Source organism: Pseudorca crassidens, chromosome 8, assembly GCF_039906515.1.
Source record: "Pseudorca crassidens isolate mPseCra1 chromosome 8, mPseCra1.hap1, whole genome shotgun sequence".
In the NCBI taxonomy this organism is placed as follows: domain Eukaryota; kingdom Metazoa; phylum Chordata; class Mammalia; order Artiodactyla; family Delphinidae; genus Pseudorca; species Pseudorca crassidens.
In genome coordinates, this window is record NC_090303.1 from 25,263,985 (window position 1) to 25,285,293 (window position 21,309).

The 21,309-nt window shown below is 33.9% G+C and overlaps 1 protein-coding gene across 1 annotated transcript in view; it reads right to left on the reverse strand.

Annotated features, from left to right (window-relative positions):
- Positions 1-3,203: 3,203 nt before the first annotated feature.
- The window catches only part of SEMA3C (semaphorin 3C), a 186,685-nt gene continuing 168,579 nt past the window's right edge, over positions 3,204-21,309 (reverse strand). The window contains exons 16-18 of the mRNA XM_067746073.1: positions 11,992-12,059; positions 9,747-9,877; positions 3,204-6,025 (exon numbers count right to left, since the gene is read on the reverse strand). Of these exons, the coding sequence (XP_067602174.1) occupies positions 5,612-6,025; positions 9,747-9,877; positions 11,992-12,059 (613 nt within the window). The 3' untranslated portion in view covers positions 3,204-5,611. The remainder of the gene's footprint in view (positions 6,026-9,746; positions 9,878-11,991; positions 12,060-21,309) is intronic.

Below are 21,309 nucleotides of genomic sequence, written 5' to 3' on the forward strand. Positions count from 1 at the left end.
AATGAGTCAAGACCCTGACCCTGCTCTTGAATTGGGAAAATAAAAGTTCAGGGTCAAACATGAAGACCCACAGGTGCATAACATGATAATGATCATCAGAATGTCTGCTGGACAGTGGCAGGGGGCTAAGAAAATAGGAGCAACAATAAAGATAACAAATCCTCACTGGAGCTTCTGAATGAAGTGGAGTGGTCTTATAACAGCACATAACAAGAGCATTAATTCAACTAATAATAATATATAATCCTGTGGCAGGAATGTTATGAACACTTTATGTATAAATACGATTCTAACCTTCACAACAACCCTGTGAGTTGCTATCATTATTATCCTCATTTTTCAGATAAGGCACCCAAGGTACAAAGAGGTTAAGTAACTTTCCCAAGGCCACTCAGTAAGCAACTGGCTGCTGGGAGTCTGCATTACAGGTGATTATCCTGGAAAATCGATGGATATGGGTCCATTGAGCCACACAGCCCATCAAGGCATGGTTGGAACTATAGGTACAAGTATTGAGAAGAAAGGTGGTTTCCAAACATTTTAAAAAATAAAATTGCAAGAGAACCTAATGAAATTGTCAGTTTTTAATGAAAATAAACTTTAATAATAATTATGTGACATATTCTTCAAAAGATACTTAACTGTTTGAATAGCAGCACTATAATGAAACTTCTTCCATCTCCATTTATGTAAGGACATTTCCTCACACTTTCATATCTAAAAACAAAAATTAGAAGTAGCATTTTGGTTCAATCTTGTTTCATCCAAGGTAATTTAATTAATGAAAGAAAAACATGCTGCATCCATCTCATATACCTCTTCATTTAAGATTTTTTTTGTTTAGTGATTTTTATGCTTTTGAGCTTTTACTATGCATCAGGTACTATAAGAATTCCACATGTATTAACTCATTTAATTCTCACAACTACTACATGTGAAAGATATTATTATAATTCCAATTTTAGAGAAAGCAACATCTCATCAAGAGGAGCATAACATTCCCAGGCTGTATCATTTTTAAGTGGAGAAGTTGGAATGGGAACTTGAAGCAGAAACTGAGACTCATTTTGAATTAATAAAAAAATTGAATATAGCTGGCTTGTGGGTCTCGAAGTGCATGATCTGTGGATACAACGCACATACATCTGCATCCATTAAAATATCACTGGGAATCCAATGAATGTCCCAGGCAGATGTGGCTTGGGTAGTACCTCCTCAGTTTTTTTGTTTCCCATGGTTGCTTTTCCTATTCACAGCTTACAACTGTGAGTTCTCATCAACTCAGAAGATACTTTGAAGGTCCAAGTTCTCTGTTTGATGAGCCATGATGCAGCAGAGAAGGGAAGTTGATTATTAACCATACCCTCTCCACCCCCGACCCACACAAATCAGTGAAAGGGAAAAAATTAAACAAGATATTGAAAAATATCCAGAGAAACAATAGGAATGGCTTTGATTTTTATAATAATTCCATCATATATCCATTTGACAATGCAGAAATCATTACGTTTTTGATCTCATAAAATGTTTGGATGGCATGTTTATAATTCAGAGGAAAAAACACTTAAGGAATATAATTCACCCCACTTTTGTACTTGGGGGTTGAGAGATAACCTTACATAGGATAAATAGTTTTAATGTGTTTGTTATAATGTCATTCTTTAATAGCACTTTATGTAAGTAACACTCAAGCATGGCAACATAATAGCCCTGAGAAATATACAATTCAACCTGTGTGGAAAGTATTATTTTGTGAGGTACATAGACAAATACATTAGTCACTAGAGTGAAGATGGCATTTTCTTATCTTGGAGGTAGTTCTTCCAATTCTCAATACCTGTGCACTATGAAAGTAAAGTTGTTATGAAATCATAAAAATTGAAATATATACCAGAGGCCCCTTAGGAAAAACAATTCATTGACAGTGAAGTTCACTGAATGGCACATACACAGAATTTGTTGCAATTGGTTTTGATTTTGCAGAGGGGCTTGTATTTTTGTGCAAAAGGTGATTGGATAAAATGATGGTGGGATAAATCTTATGAAAAAAAAATATTTTTCACAATAGTCTTCCACAACTTTGTCACCATGCATAAAATTCAAAGAAATTCTCAATGCCACGGGTTAAGTAACCATTTTACTTAGTCTGCTTTTTCCTTGTCTAGACTGAAGTTTTCAATGGACTTGACTGTGCTGCAAAACAAAGCTGCGGTGTCTCTCTTGACTTTAGCCAGAGAGCAAATATAGGAAACTGATCCTTTCCTTAAAAAATTTTTTCACTTAGGTAGGAGGCACAAAGCATCAGAAATGCATTAAAATTGTAAGAAATGCATTTAAAAAATTTTAAACTAAGGTTAAGTTCAAATAGAAGCAAGGGAGATACTGAGAAATGAAACAATTAGGGAGTAGTGCAGAATCATCATGTTGGAAGATTTGTTGAGATTACTTTTATATTTTGTTGTTTCTTTTCCTGTGGCTTCCTTTCCCTCACTTTCATAAAGGCTCATTTATCTTGGTAAGGTGTTATCTGATCCACTGACTGCAGGCTCCCCAGCCTAGACCATTGGCATTTAACTTGTCAAAGGACACAACTTAAATATTCCTTCCTGTTCTAGCAATATGTCACTTTCTAAATAAACAAATATTAAGAAATTTATTAATACTTATTCTATGATATGTTCTGCCCTAACACTTTACTGGGATGAACTTGGGCAGAGAAATGAGGCAGAGAGAGATTCGATAACTTTCCCATGATAAGACAGTAGGATTGGATTCAAATCCTAGCAGTCTGGCTCCAAAGCCCAAGTATTTATAAACTATACTTTTTTTTTCCCCACTGTGGACACAAGTCTGAATAACTGTCCACAGACATGAATGGATGTACCATGCCTCTTAAAGAGAAAACAAACATGAATTTGCTTGCTGTTTATAAAACATCATAGAAATACACACAGAAACTGAGAACATTGGATCCTTCTGGGGTAGGACTTGCATAAAGGAGAGATAGTAGTGCAAGGAGAGATTTCCAAGTATATCTTTCTGGAAGTTTTGTATTTTGAAATCCAGATGCATTACTTTCACACACAAAAAAAGGATAAATAAATAAAACAGGGAAAAAAAGAACAATTACGAGAGTCAGTAGATTCTACCATGCCAACAAGAAATTGTAAACCCAACATTAAAAAGGAAAATTAAAGACATCCTTGGGGAATTCAACATGTTTTATTTTGCCAGGCACATGATTTCTTCAATATCCAATTAAATAATACTGTGCTAACTACATTTTCTAACAGAGTGAACATTCACTGTAATGACAGTTTCATCATGCTAAAATCTATTCACAAACCTACACTGTTAAAAAAAAGTGCATTTCTAGGAAATTTTATGTACAAATGGAAAACATATCAAGTCATTGAACCGTCAAACTACACAAAATAAAACCAACCAATCAACCACCAACATTCAGTATACGTTAACAATATTTTAAGAAAGAAAATTTTCTTTACATTTGGCAGTTTTGTTCAAGAGGGGCTCTATAATTTTAAAAGTAAAATAATAAAAGTATATACAATTTAATAATGTTCAAAATAGAAGATATTAAATAGCACAAATAATGTTACAACACTAAACACCCTATTGTCTATCAGTTTGGGTTTACATGAAGCAAGGGGACCTGTATAGTTTACCCTATCCTCTGCGTCTAAAACAATTTTACTTTCAACTCTGTACATAGAATAGATTGGCCATAAATACAGAAGATGGTTTTGGCTTTATGCACATTTCTATTTGTGCAAGTAGAGTAGAAATAATGACCTACTTGCAAAACAAACTCCTTTAGAGACTACTTTAGAATCATATACCTTTGGAACAATAGCTTTTATTTAATAGGTTTTTTTTGAATAAACATTATTTATGTTGTGTTTGTTAACTGCTATTTTTGCCCCATTGAGGCTTCCTCTTATAATATCATAATTTACCACCATTTAAATAATAAACTTTATTCCTAGATTTTGATCAGTGATTACATTCATTTTGACAATGATTTTAGTTCTTGACGCTTTATATTGTAGTGCTTAGGAAGGTAATATATCTACCTTGATTACCTTCTTCATGGCTTGTTAACTACAAATAAAACTTTTGTATTAGATTTTGATTAGGTATGATATAAGTTCTGTTTGCACCTAGAAACATGAAAATGTCTTTAAAACTAAGTAAAATGAAAGAGCAAAAGTTGTGTTTTTAAAAGAAATGTGAGGATATGAAGAAAATTTTTATACTTATCCCATCTAGTTGTTATTTGGAGTAAAACAAAAAAATCACTTTTAAATTACTCTAATAAAAGGATCCAAACATACAATTAGAAGATAGTTATTTTATTCATCACAAACTTACCACATTTGTATTTATATACCAGTGAACATAATGTACCAACATTCTTTTAAAATAAAGTATGTCTATTTTTGTTCAAATTAGAATTTTTCTCACTTCTCCACAAAATGAGCATCTCTCCAGCATACATGAAAGAGTATTAAAAAAAAAAAGAATCGGTGACTTAAAAATCAGTATGATATCTGAGGTTGCTAAACAAAAAAAGTGAGTTAATCATTGAAATTAATTATTGAAGTTAAAAATTAGTAACATTTTTAATAAACTTCTGTCAATAAAATTGCATTTTCTACCTTGTTTTTTTCTATTTTTTTTCCACTTCGATGGTTTCGGTCCTCATATACAAGTTTGATATTTCAAAAGAAATTTCTTCTTATATTTTTTAAAATGCCATACAAACTAGAAAATTAGAATAAACACATTTATCAATTAAATTGTGTAAGATTATATTCTCTGAATCTAGAATAACTTAAATAACTTCCAAAAAAGAAAGTGCTTTTGTTTGGAAGATGATTACATAACAATATAAACTTAAATGCTTCACTGACATAATTCCAATTAAAGATATTAATGGTTAGGTGTCCTTTTATCTTCCTGAAACAAGGGAACAGAGATCAATGACAGATATCAAAAACTGATAATTTTTGCAATCTTAAAAGTAACCAATACTATATTTCACTGGAAGCACATAAACTCCATGTTATCTTTTTATGAAAATCGCTCGTGTTTTAGATTCCCTCTTCCTTGTCTCTTTTCTATTCTACATTTCTTTTGACAACTACTCTGTCACATGCATTTATATAACTTTTACTATGTAAAAATTGTGAACTTGGCATTTGGTCTTGTATACAGATGATTGACAGAACTCTAAACCCTTAAAGCAAGGATGGAAGATCACAGGTTATGGCCCTAGTTCAATTAAGGGATGTAAGAATTCTAGTTTTATAGTCGCCATATTGGTTTTGAAGAAAAGGTAAATAAAGATAAATAAAATCTAGGTTAAGTTAAATATTTCTATGCACCATGAGGACCATGACATGTCTAGTGCTAGTCAATATCATACAAGAAAATGCATACTCAGTTCATGTAACGTTCACCTTTAGGAGTGAGTAACCACCTTTCTCAGGAATTTCCCATGGGTAAAGCACAAGATTCTTTGCTCAGAAGTTGATCACTGAAGACAGATCATTTACTGATGGAAGCATAAGCCCCATTTAAGAAAACATTATGACTCTGGCAGCTGATTCCTCCTATTTCTACTTTTCCGGCTATTGATGAGAGCCTTTAACTTGCCATAGTCCCCTCTCATCTTCTGGGATTCTTCTCCGTGTTGATGTTGCTGCCGAGTATCTTTGCAGTACTGATTAATCATCTGCATTTCTGAGTGGCTGAACGCCCCCATGATGTCCTTTGGGTGGAAGGGTAAAGCCCTCACAGAGCTGGCCCAGGTCCATGGAGACCATTTGTCTGTAACAACAGCCACCATTTCGGAATCTAAAACTTTAAAGTTGATCTTGGCTATGGTCTGCCTGAAGCTGTTTTCTGTTGCAATGCAGTGATACAGTCCTTGGTCAGAATTCTGAACAGAGCGGATCAGGAGTCCTTGTGAAGTGGCTATGATTCGCTCATTCAGCTTGACCTAAAAGAGAGATATCAAAGTTCTGAATAGCCAACTCTATATATCTTCTAAAAAGATATGACCAACAATACAGAGTGTTAACTTCCTTCTTAGTGGACACAGATTTTTGGTAAGTTCCATTGCCTTTTTTTTTTTTTTTTTGCTCAGAAACTCTAGTCTCAGCGGTACTGAATCTATTAAAGAGAGGGTGAAGTTATCACTCATATTGCCCAAAATAGCTTAAAGTGCATTCCCTTTGTATAGAAGTAGTTTCTCCACATATAAGCCAGAGTTTGGGATGTTTCTGGAATGTAAATCACAGTCAACATATATAAATGAAATTCACAGATAGTTTAAAATGTCTATTTTATCCTATAGTTCTTGCCTTTTATTGTAACAAAAATACTCACTTATTGAGTAAAAACATGAAGCCACAATTAAAGAGTTGAATTTTGCCTTTTTTTCAATGAATGAATGAATATTCCCTTAACTAAAAATTTTATAAGCAGAGGAAGCATTTTGAACATTATCAAGGGCTTTTTCCTATTATCTAACACAAAGAATGACTAAAAATAAGCTGGAACTCATTATCTTGTAAGTACTCCAAGTGGTTTTACTTTCCAAGGAAAAGTAATAAGAAGCTATGAGGTGAATATTTAATTACTTTACAGGCTTATACTGGAAAAAATATCATTTTCTAGATATAAACTAAACGCTGAAATCCATTTCCTTACAGTTCCCACTATAGTATTGTCAATGAACACATAAAAACCTAAGTGGTAAGTAGTTCCTTCACATGTATACTCAGGAATGCTCTTTCATTGAGGGAAGAAAGAAATTTGACCCAAAGAAAAATAAGGGAAGGCAAAATATAGTATTGAAATACAAAAAATAGAACAGAACTAGAAAAGAGAGATTAGGAAAAAGTAAGGACAGAAATATATAAAGCAAAATTTTTTATGTTCATTTAATTTTTAAAGTTTAAATGCACCTTGAAAATAGTTTTAAGTAATGTAGAAATGCATTCAAAAAGAAAAGAAAAGAAAGCCTTTTCCATTTGTGTGAAATTGGGAAAAATTTTGGAGGCCAATTTGATAATATCTATTAGCATGTATATAATATTCAGTGCAGACATTTTATTTCTAGGAATTTATATAGAAGATATACTCATACAAGTATGCAGATATTCATTTACATGATGTTTTTGATAAGAGGAAAAACAAGAAATAATGTAACCAGTAGATAGCTTCAGAAAACTTAAGGTATGTTCATACAGTGGAATACTATGCAGCCAAGAAAAATAAGGCAGTTCCACATGTACTGATATGGTGTGTGTGTGTGTGTGTGTGTGTGTGTGTGTTTCTGTGTGTCTGTGTGTATGTATCAGAGAGACAGAGACAGAGAAAGAGAGAGAGGAAAATAGGAAGATTATGGAGACTATTTGGAGGAATATATAATTCTTAGCAGCCTTTGATGTGGAGAAGAGGAGGGCTTTTAGTTTTCACTTATGCTATTCAATATGAACTATTTGCATTTTTCTCTGCATGCTTTTTTTTTACCATTTGTCTTACTTTTCAAAATAAATGTTCAATATTTGCACACCATTAATATGAGAAATATGTGTATGTTTGCCTAAACTACTAAGGAAGAATTAAGATAAATTTAATTAAATGTTAATAGTTTATTCAACTAAAGTGAGACTGAGTGGAATTGTGATCTACTTGAATTCTGGACAGAACAGATTTTCGTAATTACATTAGAGTTAATTTTTTCATAGTCTTAAATTATGGCATTCTTCTGTTTTTTGAGATTGGAAGAAAAATCAATATAGTCATATTTGAGTCTCCACATTCTTGAACCTTCTGAAATAGAACATTAGAAATACCATAAAAGTGATAAAATTTATGATCCATTCCCTTTTAAATTTCATTTGGTAATTCCTGTGACATCTATTCAAGACTGTATATATTCATTTATTTCAATTTTACATAATAGAAATTACATTCACTCATTATATATTATTCCACTGGACTTTCTACTGAATAAAAGAAAAGCATGTTATCTATGTTAGGTAAGCCCCCGTTTGAGTTTTGGATTTCCAATTCACATACACACATACAGACTTTCTCTGGAAGGATGGTTCATGTCCACATGTCATGTTCTAATCTAAGAATTCCATTTCTGTATGATAATCATCATAGTACTTTATGAATTTTACCCCAGATTACTTTGCAAGGCAATTATTCTTATGCTCTATATCCATTCAAAATAATTTTAAATTAATTAGACTACAGAAAATTCAAGACTAATTTGATGACAGATTTGATAGCAAAGAAAATAGGTCTCAAACAATAATTTTTTATGAATGAAAAAACTAAAAAAAAAAATTTAATATCATGGAAATCTGGGGCAAGAAGGGGCCCTGAAGTGCATGGAGCTCATCTTTGATAGTTATGTCTCATCTTATGCAAGTGTTCATCAGCCTATGGTTTAATATTCCAGTGACAGGGGACACAAAATTTCCTAAACAGCTCATAACATCTTTGGATAGGCAGGTCTGAGAATTGGGAAGTATTTTCTCATAAAGAGCCAACATCTGTTTCAGTAATTTTGATGCAATGCCTGTATTCTATATCTTGGGATTGTATCCATTCTACATAGCCCTCATTAATCTAATATGTAGTATGAAAACTGCCTACAATAGAACACACACAAATGCAGAAGGCTCTATTTTCTCTTTGCTACATCAGACTTTATGATGTACTGTTAGTACCACTGCAGGCTAGGCTACTTTAACGGTTTATATATACATATATATACATATATATTTTTCTTCTTATCCTTTCATTTGTCAGGACAACGTGATATCAATATTATGGAATTCATTATTTATAATATTTCACTCTATGCTGTTTTACAATGTTTTCCTTTTTTTTTTTTTTTTTGCGGTACGCGGGCCTCTCACTGTTGTGGCCTCTCCCATTGCGGAGCACAGGCTTCAGATGCGCAGGCTCAGCGGCCATGCTCACGGGCCCAGCCGCTCCGCAGCATGTGAGATCCTCCCGGACCGGGACACGAACCCGTGTACCCTGCATCGACAGGTGGACTCTCAACCACTGTGCCACCAGGGAAGCCCTACAATGTTTTCCTTTTAAAGCAGCTCTTTACAATCAGTGAAAGGTTAATAATATAAGTGTCCTTTTATTTGAAAATCGAGGTTTTTATTACATATCAGTAAATAAAGGCAATGGTCTCATACACAGTGATTCCACATATTACCTAACAAAACCCCAGGAGTTATGAATAATAAAGCAATGGAAACAGATTACCACACAGCAGAAAAATGCTCTTTACCATTTTCTGCTGAGGAAAATTGAACTTTTTTAAAAGCCCCTTTTATCTTGTGAATCACACAAAGCTGTTGTATGAGAACTTAGCTTCTGGATTTGCACACATCTTGTTTCTTTTACAAATGCTACCTCACATCAATACCCCCATCTGAGTGCACAAGCTCTTGTTTTAATCACTGTGTTATCGAGGTGAGCAGGAAGAAAGGATTTCTAATTAATCCGTCAACTCTGTGGACAAAGCATTTTAAAGAAGGTGGCACTTGTCATCCCAGAGACATTAAAGGATGTTCATATGTCTTTCCTTTTCCATTTGATCTGAACCTCACTGAGGGATGGTGATTTAATGCTCTTTCCAAAGCCCTGACTGATTGCTGCTCTGCTGAGTTACTTACCTCTTTCCTTCTGTCCTCGTCTTTCTGTAACAACCACTTGATAGATGCCTGTGGAGACTTAGGGACACACTCAAGGAAAGTGGTGTTATTTTTTACTCCATACTGAACAATTTCAGCTGCATTTCTATATGCTGAAGAGCAAAAATAAAAGGAGAGAGGATGACAATGGAATTCTATTATTTGAATGTTTGTTTCTCTATAAAATTGTGAGCGACTATGGCAAACTCCAAAGGCAGTCTTAATCATTTAACAAGCAGACTATTATACATTGTTTGCCTGGTTTGTTTAACCTAAAGGGAAGGAGAGAAAGATATAAGGGAATCAGTGTTTATTCAAGAATTACTTTACACGAAGGAATACACTTAATATCATCTTGAACATTTAATTATTATAACATCTTTGTGAATTAAATTTTCTCAGCTTTTCATAGCTGAACAAATTGAGGCTGTGAGTTATGAGGAAACATATCCTAGTTAAAGAATCAGTAAGTGCCAGGCAATACTGAAGCCAAGTTCATCCCACCCTTAAACTCCATACTCAGTGTGGTATAGATTAAATTCGGAAAGGCAGAAAAGGCAGAAAGCAAGGTGTGGCCACAGTGGGATGTAATGGTTGAGAAAACGATCTTTGAAATCAGATTTTAGCCGAGGTAAAATCTTGACTTTATCACTACTGGCTGTGTAACCTTAGAGAAGTTATTTAATATCTCTGTGCTTCAGTTTTACTTCGTTCTAAAACAGACATTTTCAGACATTCTTTACTGAAATTCTTAAATTAGGAAGAGTATTTAGTATAATCATGTGGTAGCTTAGACATGGGCAGAATTCTCATTCATAAAGTGGGAATAGGAATAGACCTTACTTCAGAATAATTTCTTGAGCACTGAAATAATCCATGAAAAAGCACTTAGCTCAGGTTTTGACACAAAGTCAACATCGCTGTTTGTTCATCATTACCTCCGCTGCAAATACTCTTACCACTATGACTGACACTCGGATTTATAAAATACTCAGCAAACAGAGAAATAGTAACCTGGCTTTATTCCCTCAATTAGATGTATGGAACAATTAAGCAAAACGTGTCTCAATTTTCTTCTTGTAGTTAGTGTAGTTAGTGACAAGAATTTCATTCTTTAAATAAAAACAAAAATGCCCAGACTCAAAAAGATTAGCAACAGGAATCTCAGTGTTAACAGTTAACAACAGTACCTCTGTAGCACCTTGGTGAGCCTGGAGGAAGGTCCCTCTGTTGGTGGGGTGGAGGTGGAGGGAGGGGGTCAGTGGGAAAAGTATAATAACATAATATCTCCATGTCAGGATGGGAAGAAAGGAATTAGATTAATTGTAAGATACAAGGCAGGACTGCCAGAAGTAAATGGAATGGTTGTAAACTGTAAAACCAAGGCACTAAAGTACACCCATGTTCAGAGCAGGATAATTCATAATAGCCAACTTTTGGAAGCAGTGCAAGTGTTCATTGATGGATGAGTGGGTAAACAAAATGCGATATATATTATACATACAATGGATTATGTTTTCACCTTAAACAGGAAAAAAAATATTCTGACACATGTTACAACATGAATGAAACCTGAAGAAGACATTAGGCTAAGTGAAATAAGCCATTTACAAAAGGACAAATATTGTATGATTCCACTTATATGAGATATCTAGAGTATTCAGATTCATAGAGACAGAAATTAGAACAGTGGTTGCCAGAAGCTGGGGAAGGGGGAATAGGGAGTTAGTGTTTAATGGTTATGGAGTTTAACTTCGGGATGATGAAAAAGTTGTGGTGTTGGTTGCACAACATTGTGAATGTACTTAATGCCACGGAACTGTACACTGTAAAATGGTTAAAATAGTAAATTTCATTATGTAATTTAACACAGTAAAAAACAAAAAACCAAGATGTTATATTTTCTTCAGTGGTAAACAAAAAAATAAGTAAATTTTTTTCTTCAGAAAGAAAATAATGTCTAAGAAAATCTATAATTACTATCTTTGTGAAAGACTTACCTACTAACATATCCAAAGTATCTGTGTTCCCGGACTTTTGTTTTACAAAATTCTTAGTATACATACAAATAATATTTAATTTTTAATTACCATATATGAATATCACCAATTTTTTATAGTGAATCTTTCTTTAAAATGACATACTTGAATCTATTACAAGGTTTCCCTTACTGAAATGTGATACTGAGCACTGTTAGTCTTTACCAAGTCTGACCACTTTTAATTACCTTTCAGATTAAATCCTCTGCATTGAGTCAATGGATTTCCATGTCTCACATCTTGTCGTCGGCTCCTCCTATAAAGCACAGAAGTATATACAAGTGACTTAGAATTAACATCGCCAATTATACCACATTTAAAAGACTTCAGTTTAAATTTTGCAATCTTCTGATTGCCTAAGCTTTCATAAAGAAAGGTGGTCTGATTATCTGCATTTTTTTGTTCAATGCTTCAAATACAGTGTGGGTACTTAACCTTGTTTTCAATCTGAATTAATTCAGACTCTCCCCATCTACCACTTGTGATAGATGAACCTCCTATTATGTGTACATCCTGGGTAAATGCTAGATTCCAAGTTAATATTGTAAATTTTTATTTTAGAGACATTCATAGAAAATTTTCTAAGATGATAACTCCAAAGTATAAACTCACTAGCATCTTCCTCCTTATAATTTTTTCTTAAATAAGTACAATTCTCTTACAAAAGTCAATGCTTTCAAACCATTTCCAGAGATACTAAAAAGTTTCCAGAACAAGAGATACAGAGAACATGGATTTTTAGTATAAAGCTAAGCAAAAATTTTCATTTACTAGAATAAGAATTTTCCTTCACGTTTTTATTTTGAAAAATTTCAAGACTACAGAAAAGTGGATATATGAATACAATGAATGATGGTATACCTAGACTCATAAATCGTGTTTTGCCATATTTATTTTTTCTCTCATATGCAAGTATATGTCATGTATATACTGTGTATGCACATATATGAAAATCTTTGGAAAATAAGTTGCAGACATGATAATTTTACACCCTTAAATGTATGTGTCTTCTAAGAATAAGTAATTTCCGTACATAAGAACAACATCATTATTATACTAAAGATATCAATATTTATTTAATAATACTATATAATACACATTTTATATTAAAATTTCACTACTTGTCCCCAAAATATCCCTTATGAAGTTTTTAAAGTTTATTCAGGATCCAATCAAGGTTCACTCAGGGTATTTAGTTTTTACATATCACCAACTTAAGCATTTCAAAAATTTAGTTACATCCTTTGTAAGTTGGTCATTATTTAAATTAAAGTTACTTGCAAACTATTTAATTTCTTGTCTTAGATTCACTTACATATTAGCTTCAATTGTATTACATAGTGCAACAAATCAAAATAGAGCAACTGAAATTCTCTTAGCAATGAATCGTGGACATGAACATGGTTATAAGAGAGAAGAAAGGCAACACTCTTCGAACATTGGGAGTACAGGGGTAGATCAGTTGTTTATTATCAGTGCTGAAAAGTATATATGGATAAGCATATCACTTAATTGGGTTAGTTAAGTCTCTTAATATTTTTAACCTTAATGATAAATTAAAATATTCAGTAAGAAGAAGGGAAATATTAAAATCACACTGGGTTTATAAAATTTGCAAAGCAAAATGAACCTCAAAGTCAATGATAATGAAAAAAAATATTTTAAGGTTACAGCAAATAGTTAATAGTTTAAATAATCAAGGGATTATATACATCTATTTATGAAAATATGAGTACAATTTTTGTGTCATTTAAGTATTGTTTCTCCCAAAAAGCCACATGATGCTTATTCAATTGTATATTTCTTTACAATCACACACACACAAACTAGTGGAAGTCACTCTTGTCTCAGAAATTAAGATTAATACTGTATTTTAGAATAGATCCTATGTCAGGTTTTTACTGCATTGTATTTGCTATATTTTGAAGTCACAGCATTATTTACTACCAGCTAACTTGTGAGCGTATATTATATGAGAACCATATGACAGTTCTTATGGCTAAACTGGTCATTTTCAGCCATCTAGACAAGCAATATCACTCACAATGGTTAAACTTATTGTCCTGTGATCAGCACTGTGTTACGGTTTACTCAAGTACATGAACCTCCAAGCTGGGCGATCTGAATTTGCAGTATCACATAGCTTCCAGACATTCAAATACCATTCAAATACCATTGTTATGGCTTGGCTTAAATGATGAAAACAACAAGGCAGCCATCTGAGCTTTCTATATGTGTCGATTCCCTTTCAGGCATTTGTATAGCATTGTGAAAGCATGAGGGTAGACAGTCATATTATATTGCATTTAGGATTGGGGATTTGGCTCAAGTTGCCAATGTTTCTGCCATTATAGTCTATTCTTTTGGATAAACAATGAAATCATCTACTTCTTGTGTAAAAAAGCAGATATTTAAGGGTGAACTGATTATCTTGTCTTAAAGTTTCCAACTTCATGTCTGAATCCATAATAAATAACATTTGAGATTAAATTGTAATATTTGATACAGATGCACAAATAAAGGTAGTTGAGGGTGAAGAGGAAAAATGCTTATGTTGTTTACTATGAAAAAACTTTTTTTAAAAAAGAGAAACTACCGAGCCAATGATACTTAACAACTCTTATTATGTCAAAATATAACCTCCATTGACTTCCAAGTGTAACTGTACTTCTTTGTTTCCATACAAAGAACATGTTTTTGTTTTTCATTCCTATGAATTCCTCTACATGATCCTTGTGTTCCAGTTAGATAGTGCAATCGAAATAAAACCAGGTAAGTTAACACTATTAAAGAAAATGAAAAATACTCCAAATGATCATTTTCATATTACTATTTAATCTCTAAAGAAAACAAATGCTACATATGGGAATTTTACAAACAGCAGCAAACATGTTTTGTATTCACTATAACTGTATGCTTAAAAAAGTTTGGGAATAATTTGGAGAATTTAAATAGTATAGATAGTTTTTTTTTTTGTTGTTTGTTTGTTTTGCGGTACGCGGGCCTCTCACTGTTATGGCCTCTCCCGTTGTGGAGCACAGGCTCCAGATGCACAGGCTCAGCAGCCATGGCTCACAGGCCTAGCCACTCCGCGGCACGTGGGATCTTCCCAGACCGGGGCACGAACCCGTGTCCCCTGCATCGGCAGGCGGACTCTCAACCACTGCACCACCAGGGAAGCCCATATAGATAGTTTTAATGAAACTCCCAGTATGCTAGCCAAAGACAGGTAAGCGTAGGCCAAGGAATACCTTATATATGTGTGTATATGTACACACACACACACACACAAGTCAAAACCACAATAAGATATCACCTCACACCTATTAGAATGGATATATATATATATGTGTGTATATATATATATACAGTATTTTTTTGGATCTCTGTGATAGAATTAAGACACTGCTAGAGGTATCAAGATAGCTCCTTAAATCCTTAGTTTCTTTTTCAGCCCATGATACATGCTTTTTTTCCTATCTGTACTTGAAAAACTGTGGTATAATTGACATATAACATTATATTAGTTTCAGGTGTACAGTTTCATATTTATATATATTGCAAAATGATCACCACAGTAAGTCTAGTTAACATCTGTCACCTTACATAGTCAATTACAAAAGGGTTTTTTTTTCCTATGATGAGGACTTTTAAGATCTACTCTCCTAGCAACTTTCAAATATGCACTACAGTATTATTAAGCAGTCACCATGCTTTACCTTACATACCCATGACAATTATTTTGTAACTGGAAGTCTGTACCTTCTGACCCCCTTTTGCCCATTTTTCCCACCACCACCACCCCTACCTCTGGCAACCACAAATCTGTTCTCTGTATCTATGAGCTCGCTTTTGTTGTTGTTTTTAAAATTCCACATAAAAGTGAGATCACACAGTATTTGTCTTTCTCTGTCTGACTTATTTTCCTTAGCATAATGCCCTCAAGGTCCAACCATGTTGTCAGAAATGGCAAGATTCCATCATTTTTTATGGCTGAAGAGTATTCCATTGTGTGTGTGTATGTAAGTATGTACCTATCAATCTATCTATCTATCTATCTATCTACCATATCTTCTTTATTCATTCATCCACTGATGGACACTTGGGTTGTTTTCATGTGTTTGCTATTGAAAATAATGTTGCAATAAACATGTGGGAGCATATATCTTTTTGAATTAGTGTTTTTGTTTTCTTTGGATAAGTACCCACAAGTGGAATTGTTGGATTGCATGGTAGTTCTATTTTTATTTTTTTCGGGAACCTATACACTTTGCCACAGTGGGTGCACCAATTTACATTCACATCAACAGTTCACAAGGGTTCCCTTTCTTCCACATCCACGGTAACACTCGTTATTTTTTGACTTTTTGATGATAGCCATTCTAACAGGTATGAGGTGATAACTCACTGTGGTTTTTGATTTGCATTTCTCTAATGATTAGTGATTCTGAACATCTTTTCATGTGCCCCTTGTTTATCTGTATGTCTTCTTGGAAAATGTCTGTTCAGATCTTCTGACCATTTTTAATCAAATTATTTGTATTTTTGCTATTGAGTGGTATGAATTCTTTATACTTTTTTTTAATAGATCTTTATTGGAGTATAATTGCTTCACAATACTGTGTTAGTTTCTGTTGCACAGCAAAGCGAATCAGCCATATGCATACACATGTCCCCATACCCCCTCCCTCTTGAGGCTCCCACCCCTCTTCCCTATCCCACCCCCTCTAGGTCATTGCAAACCACTGAGCCGATCTCCTTGTGCTATGCTGCTGCTTCCCATCAGCCAACTATTTCACATTCGGTAGTGTATATATGTTGATGCTACTCTCACGTCGCCCCAGCTTCACCCTCTGACCCCATGTCCTTAAGTCCATTTTCTATATCTACCTCTTTATTTCTGCCCTGAAACTAGGTTCGTCAGTACCATTTTTTTTTTTTTTAGATTCCACATATATACGTTAACATAAGGTATTTGTTTTTCTCTTTCTGACTTGCTTCACTCTATATGACAGACTCTAGGTCCATCCACCTCACTACAAATAATTCAATTTCATTTCTTTTTATGGCTGAGTAATATTCCATTGTATATATGTGCCACATCTCCTTATCCATTCATCTGTGGATGGACATGTAGGTTGCTTCCATGTCCTGGCTATTGTAAATAGTGCTGCAATGAACATTGTGGTACATGTCTCTTTTTGAATTATGGTTTTCTCAGGGTATATGCTCAGTAGTGGGATTGCTGGGTCATATGGTGGTTCTATTTTTATTATTTTAAGGAACCCCCATACTGTTCTCCATAGTGGCTGTATCAGTTTACATTCCCACCAGCAGTGCAGGAGGGTTCCCTTTTCTCTACACCCTCTGCAGCATTTGTTGTTTGTAGATTTTCTGATGATGCCCATTCTAACCAGTGTGAGGTGATACCTCATTGTAGTTTTGATTTGCACTTCTCTAATAATTAGTGATGTTGAACATCGTTCCATGTGCCTCTTGGCCATCTGTATGTCTTCCTTGGAGAAATGTCTATTTAGGTCTTCCGCCAATTTTTTAACTGGATTGTTTGTTTTTTGATATTGAGCTCCATGAGCTGTTTGTATATTTTGGAGACTACTCGTTTGTCTGTTGTTTCATTTGCAAATATTTTCTCCCATTCTGAGGGTTCTCTTTTTGTCTTGTTTATAGTTTCCTTTGCTGTGCAAAAGCTTTTAAGTTTCATTAGGTCCCATTTGTTTATTTTTGTTTTTATTTCCATTACTCTAGGAGGTGTGTCAAAAAAGATCTTGCTGTGGTTTATGTCAAAGAGTGTTTTTCCTATGTTTTCCCTAAGAGTTTTATAGTATCTGGTCTTACATTTAAGTCTTTAATCCATTTTGAGTTTATTATTGTGTATGGTGTTAGGGAGTGTTCTAATTTCATTCTTTTACATGTAGCTTTCCAGTTTCCCCAGCACCACTTATTGAAGAGACTGTCTTTTCTCCATTGTATAACCTTGCCTCCTTTGTCATAGACTAGTTGACCATAGGTACATGGGTTTATCTCTGGGCTTTCTATCTTGTTCCATTGATCTATGTTTCTGTTTTTGTGCCAGTACCATACTGTCTTGATTGCTGTAGCTTCGTGGTATAGTTTGAAGTCAGGGAGCCTGATTCCTCCAACTCCCTTTTTCTTTCTCAAGATTGCTTTGGCTATTCAGGGTCTTTTCTATTTCCATACAAATTGTAAAAATTTTTGTTCTAATTCTGTGAAGAATGCCATTGGTAGTTCAATAGGGATTGCATTAAATCTGTAGATTGCTTTGGATAGTACAGTCATTTTCATAATATTGATTCTTCCAATCCAAGAACATGGTATATTTCTCCATTTGTTTTTGTCATCTTTGATTTCTTTCTTCAGTGTTTTACTGTTTTCTGAGTACAAGTCTTTTGCCTCCTTAGGCAGTTTATTCCTAGGTATTTTATTCTTTTTGTTGCAATGATGAATGGGATTGTTTCCTTACTTTCTCTTTCTGATTTTTCATTGTTGGTGTGTAAGAATGCCAGAGATTTCTGTGCATTAATTTTGTATCCTGCAACCTTAGCAGATTCATGATTAGTTCTAGTAGTTTTCTGGTGGCATCTTTAGGATTTTCTATGTATAGTATCATGTCATCAGCAAACAGTAACAGGTTTACTTCTTCTTTTCCAATTTGTATTCCTTTTATTTCTTTTTCTTCTCTGATTGCTGTGGCTGGGACTTCCAAAACTATGTTGAATAAGAGTGGTGAGAGTGGACACCCTTATCTCATACCTGATCTTAGTGGAAATGCTTTCAATTTTTCACCATTGAGTATGATGTTTGCTGTGGGTTTGTCATATATGGCCTTTATTATGTTGAGGTAGGTTCCCTCTATGCCCATTTTCTGGAGAGCATTTATCATAAATGATGTTGAATTGTGTCAAAAGCTTTTACTGCATCTATTGAGATGATCATATGGTTTTTATTCCTTAATTTGTTAATGTGGTGTATCACATTGATTGATTTGCGTATATTGATGAATCCTTGCATCCCTGTGATAAATCCCACTTGATCATGGTGTATGATCCGTTTAATGTGTTATTGGATTCTGTTTTCTAGTATTGTGTCCAGGATTTTTGCATCTATGTTCATCAGTGATATTGGTCTATAATTTTCTTTTTTTGTGATATCTTTTTCTGGTTTTGTATCAGGGTGATGGTGGCTTCATAGAATGAATTTGGGAGTGTTTCTCCCTCTGCAATTTTTTGGAAGAGTTTGAGAAGGTTAGGTGTTAGCTCTTCTCTAAAAGTTTGATAGATTTCTCCTGTGAAGCCATCTGGTCCTGGACTTTTGTTTGTTGGAAGATTTTTAATTATGGTTTCAATTTCATTACTTGTGATCGTTCTTTTTATATTTTATTATTCTTCCTGGTTCAGTCTTGGAAAATTGTACCTTTCCAAGAATTTGTCCATTTCCTTGTGGTTGTCCATTTTATTGGCATATAGTTGTTTGTAGTAGTCTCTATAATCCTTTGTATTTCTGCAGTGTCAGTTGTGATTTCTCCTTTTTCATTTCTATTTTTATTGACTTACTTCCTCTCCATTTTTTTCTTGATGAGTCTAGCTAAGGGTTTATCAATTTTGTTTATCTTCTCAGAGAACCAACTTTTAGTTTTATTGATCTTTGCTATTGCTTTCTTCATTTCTGTTTCATTTATTTCTGATCTGATCTTTATGATTTCTTTCCTTCTACTGACTTTAGGTTTTCTTTGTTCTTCTTTCTCTAGTTGTTTTAAGTGTAAGGTTAGATTGTTTATTTGAGATTTTTCTTGTTTCTTGAGGTGAGATTGTATTGCTATAAACTTCTCTCTTAGAACTGCTTTTGCTGTGGCCCATAGGTTTTGGGTTGTCGTGTTTTCATTATCATTTGTTTCTATGTATTTTTTTATTTCTTCTTTGATTTCTTCAGTGATCTCTCGGTTATTTAGTAGCGCACTGTTTAGCCTCCATGTATTTGTGTTCTTTACATTTTTTTCCTGTAATTGATTTCCAATCTCATAGCATTGTGGTCAGAAAAGATGCTCGATATGATTTCAATTTTCTTAAATTTTCCAAGTCTTGATTTGAGACCCAAGATATGATCTATCCTGGACAATGTTCTATGTGCACTTGAGAAGAAAGTGTATTCTGCCACTTTTGGGTGGAATGTTCTATAAATATCAGCTAGATCTATCTGGTCTATTGTGTCATTTAAAGCTTGTATTTCCTTATTTATTTTCTGTTTGGATGATCTGTCCATTGGTGTAAGTGGGGTGTTAAAGTCCCTTACTATTATCGTGTTACTGTTGATTTCTCCTTTCATGGTTGTTAAGCATTTGCCTTAAGTATTGAGGTGCTCCTATGTTGGGTGCATAAACATTTATAATTGTTATATCTTCTTCTTGGATTGATCCTTTGATCATTATGTAGTGTCCCTCCTTATCTCTTGTAACAGTCTTTATTGTAAAGTATATTTTATCTGGTATGAGTATTGCTACTCCAGCTTTCTCTTGATTTCCATTTTCATGGAATATCTTTTTCCATCTCTTCACTTTCAGTCTGTATATGTCCCTAGGTCTGAAGTGGGTCTCTTGTAGACAGCATATATATAGGTCATGTTTTTGTATCCTTTCAGCCAGTCTGTGTCTTTTGGTTGGGTCATTTAATCCATTTACATTCAAGGTTATTATTGATACATATGTTCCTATGACCATTTTCTTAATTGTTTTGGGTTTGTTTTTGTGGGTCTTTTTCTTTTCTTGTGTTTCCTGCTCAGAGAAGTTTCTTTAGCATTTGTTCTAAAGCTGGTTTCATGGTGCTGAATTCTCTTAGCTTTTGCTTTCTGAAAAGCTTTTCACTTCTGCATCGAATCTGAAGGAGATCCTTTCTGGGTAGAGTAATCTTGATTGTAGGTTTTTCTCTTTCATCACTTTAAGTATATCCTGCCACTCCCTTCTGTCCTGCAGAGTTTCCGCTGAAAAATGAGCTGATAACTTTATGGGGATTCCTTTGTATGTTGTTTTTTTGTTTTTTCCTTGCTGCTTTTAATATTTTTTCTTTGAATTTAATTTTTGTTGGTTTGATTAATATGTGTCTTGGTGTATCTTTCCTAGGGTTTATCCTGTATGGGAGTCTCTGTGCTTCCTGGACTTGGGTGACTATTACCTTTCCCATGTTAGGGAAGTTTTCAACTATAATCTCTTCAAATATTTTCTCAGACCCTTTCTTTTTTTTTTCTTCTTCTGGGACCCTTATAATTTGAATGTTGGTGTGTTTAGTGCTGTCCTGGAGGTCTCTGAGATTGTCTTCAATTCTTTTCATTCTTTTTTCTTTATTCTGCTCCTTGGAAGTTATTTCCACAATTTTGTCTTTCAGCTCACTTATTCGTTCTTCTGCCTCAGTTATTCCGTTATTGATTCCTTCTAGTGCATTTTTCAATTCAGTTATTGTGTTGTTCATCTCTGTTTG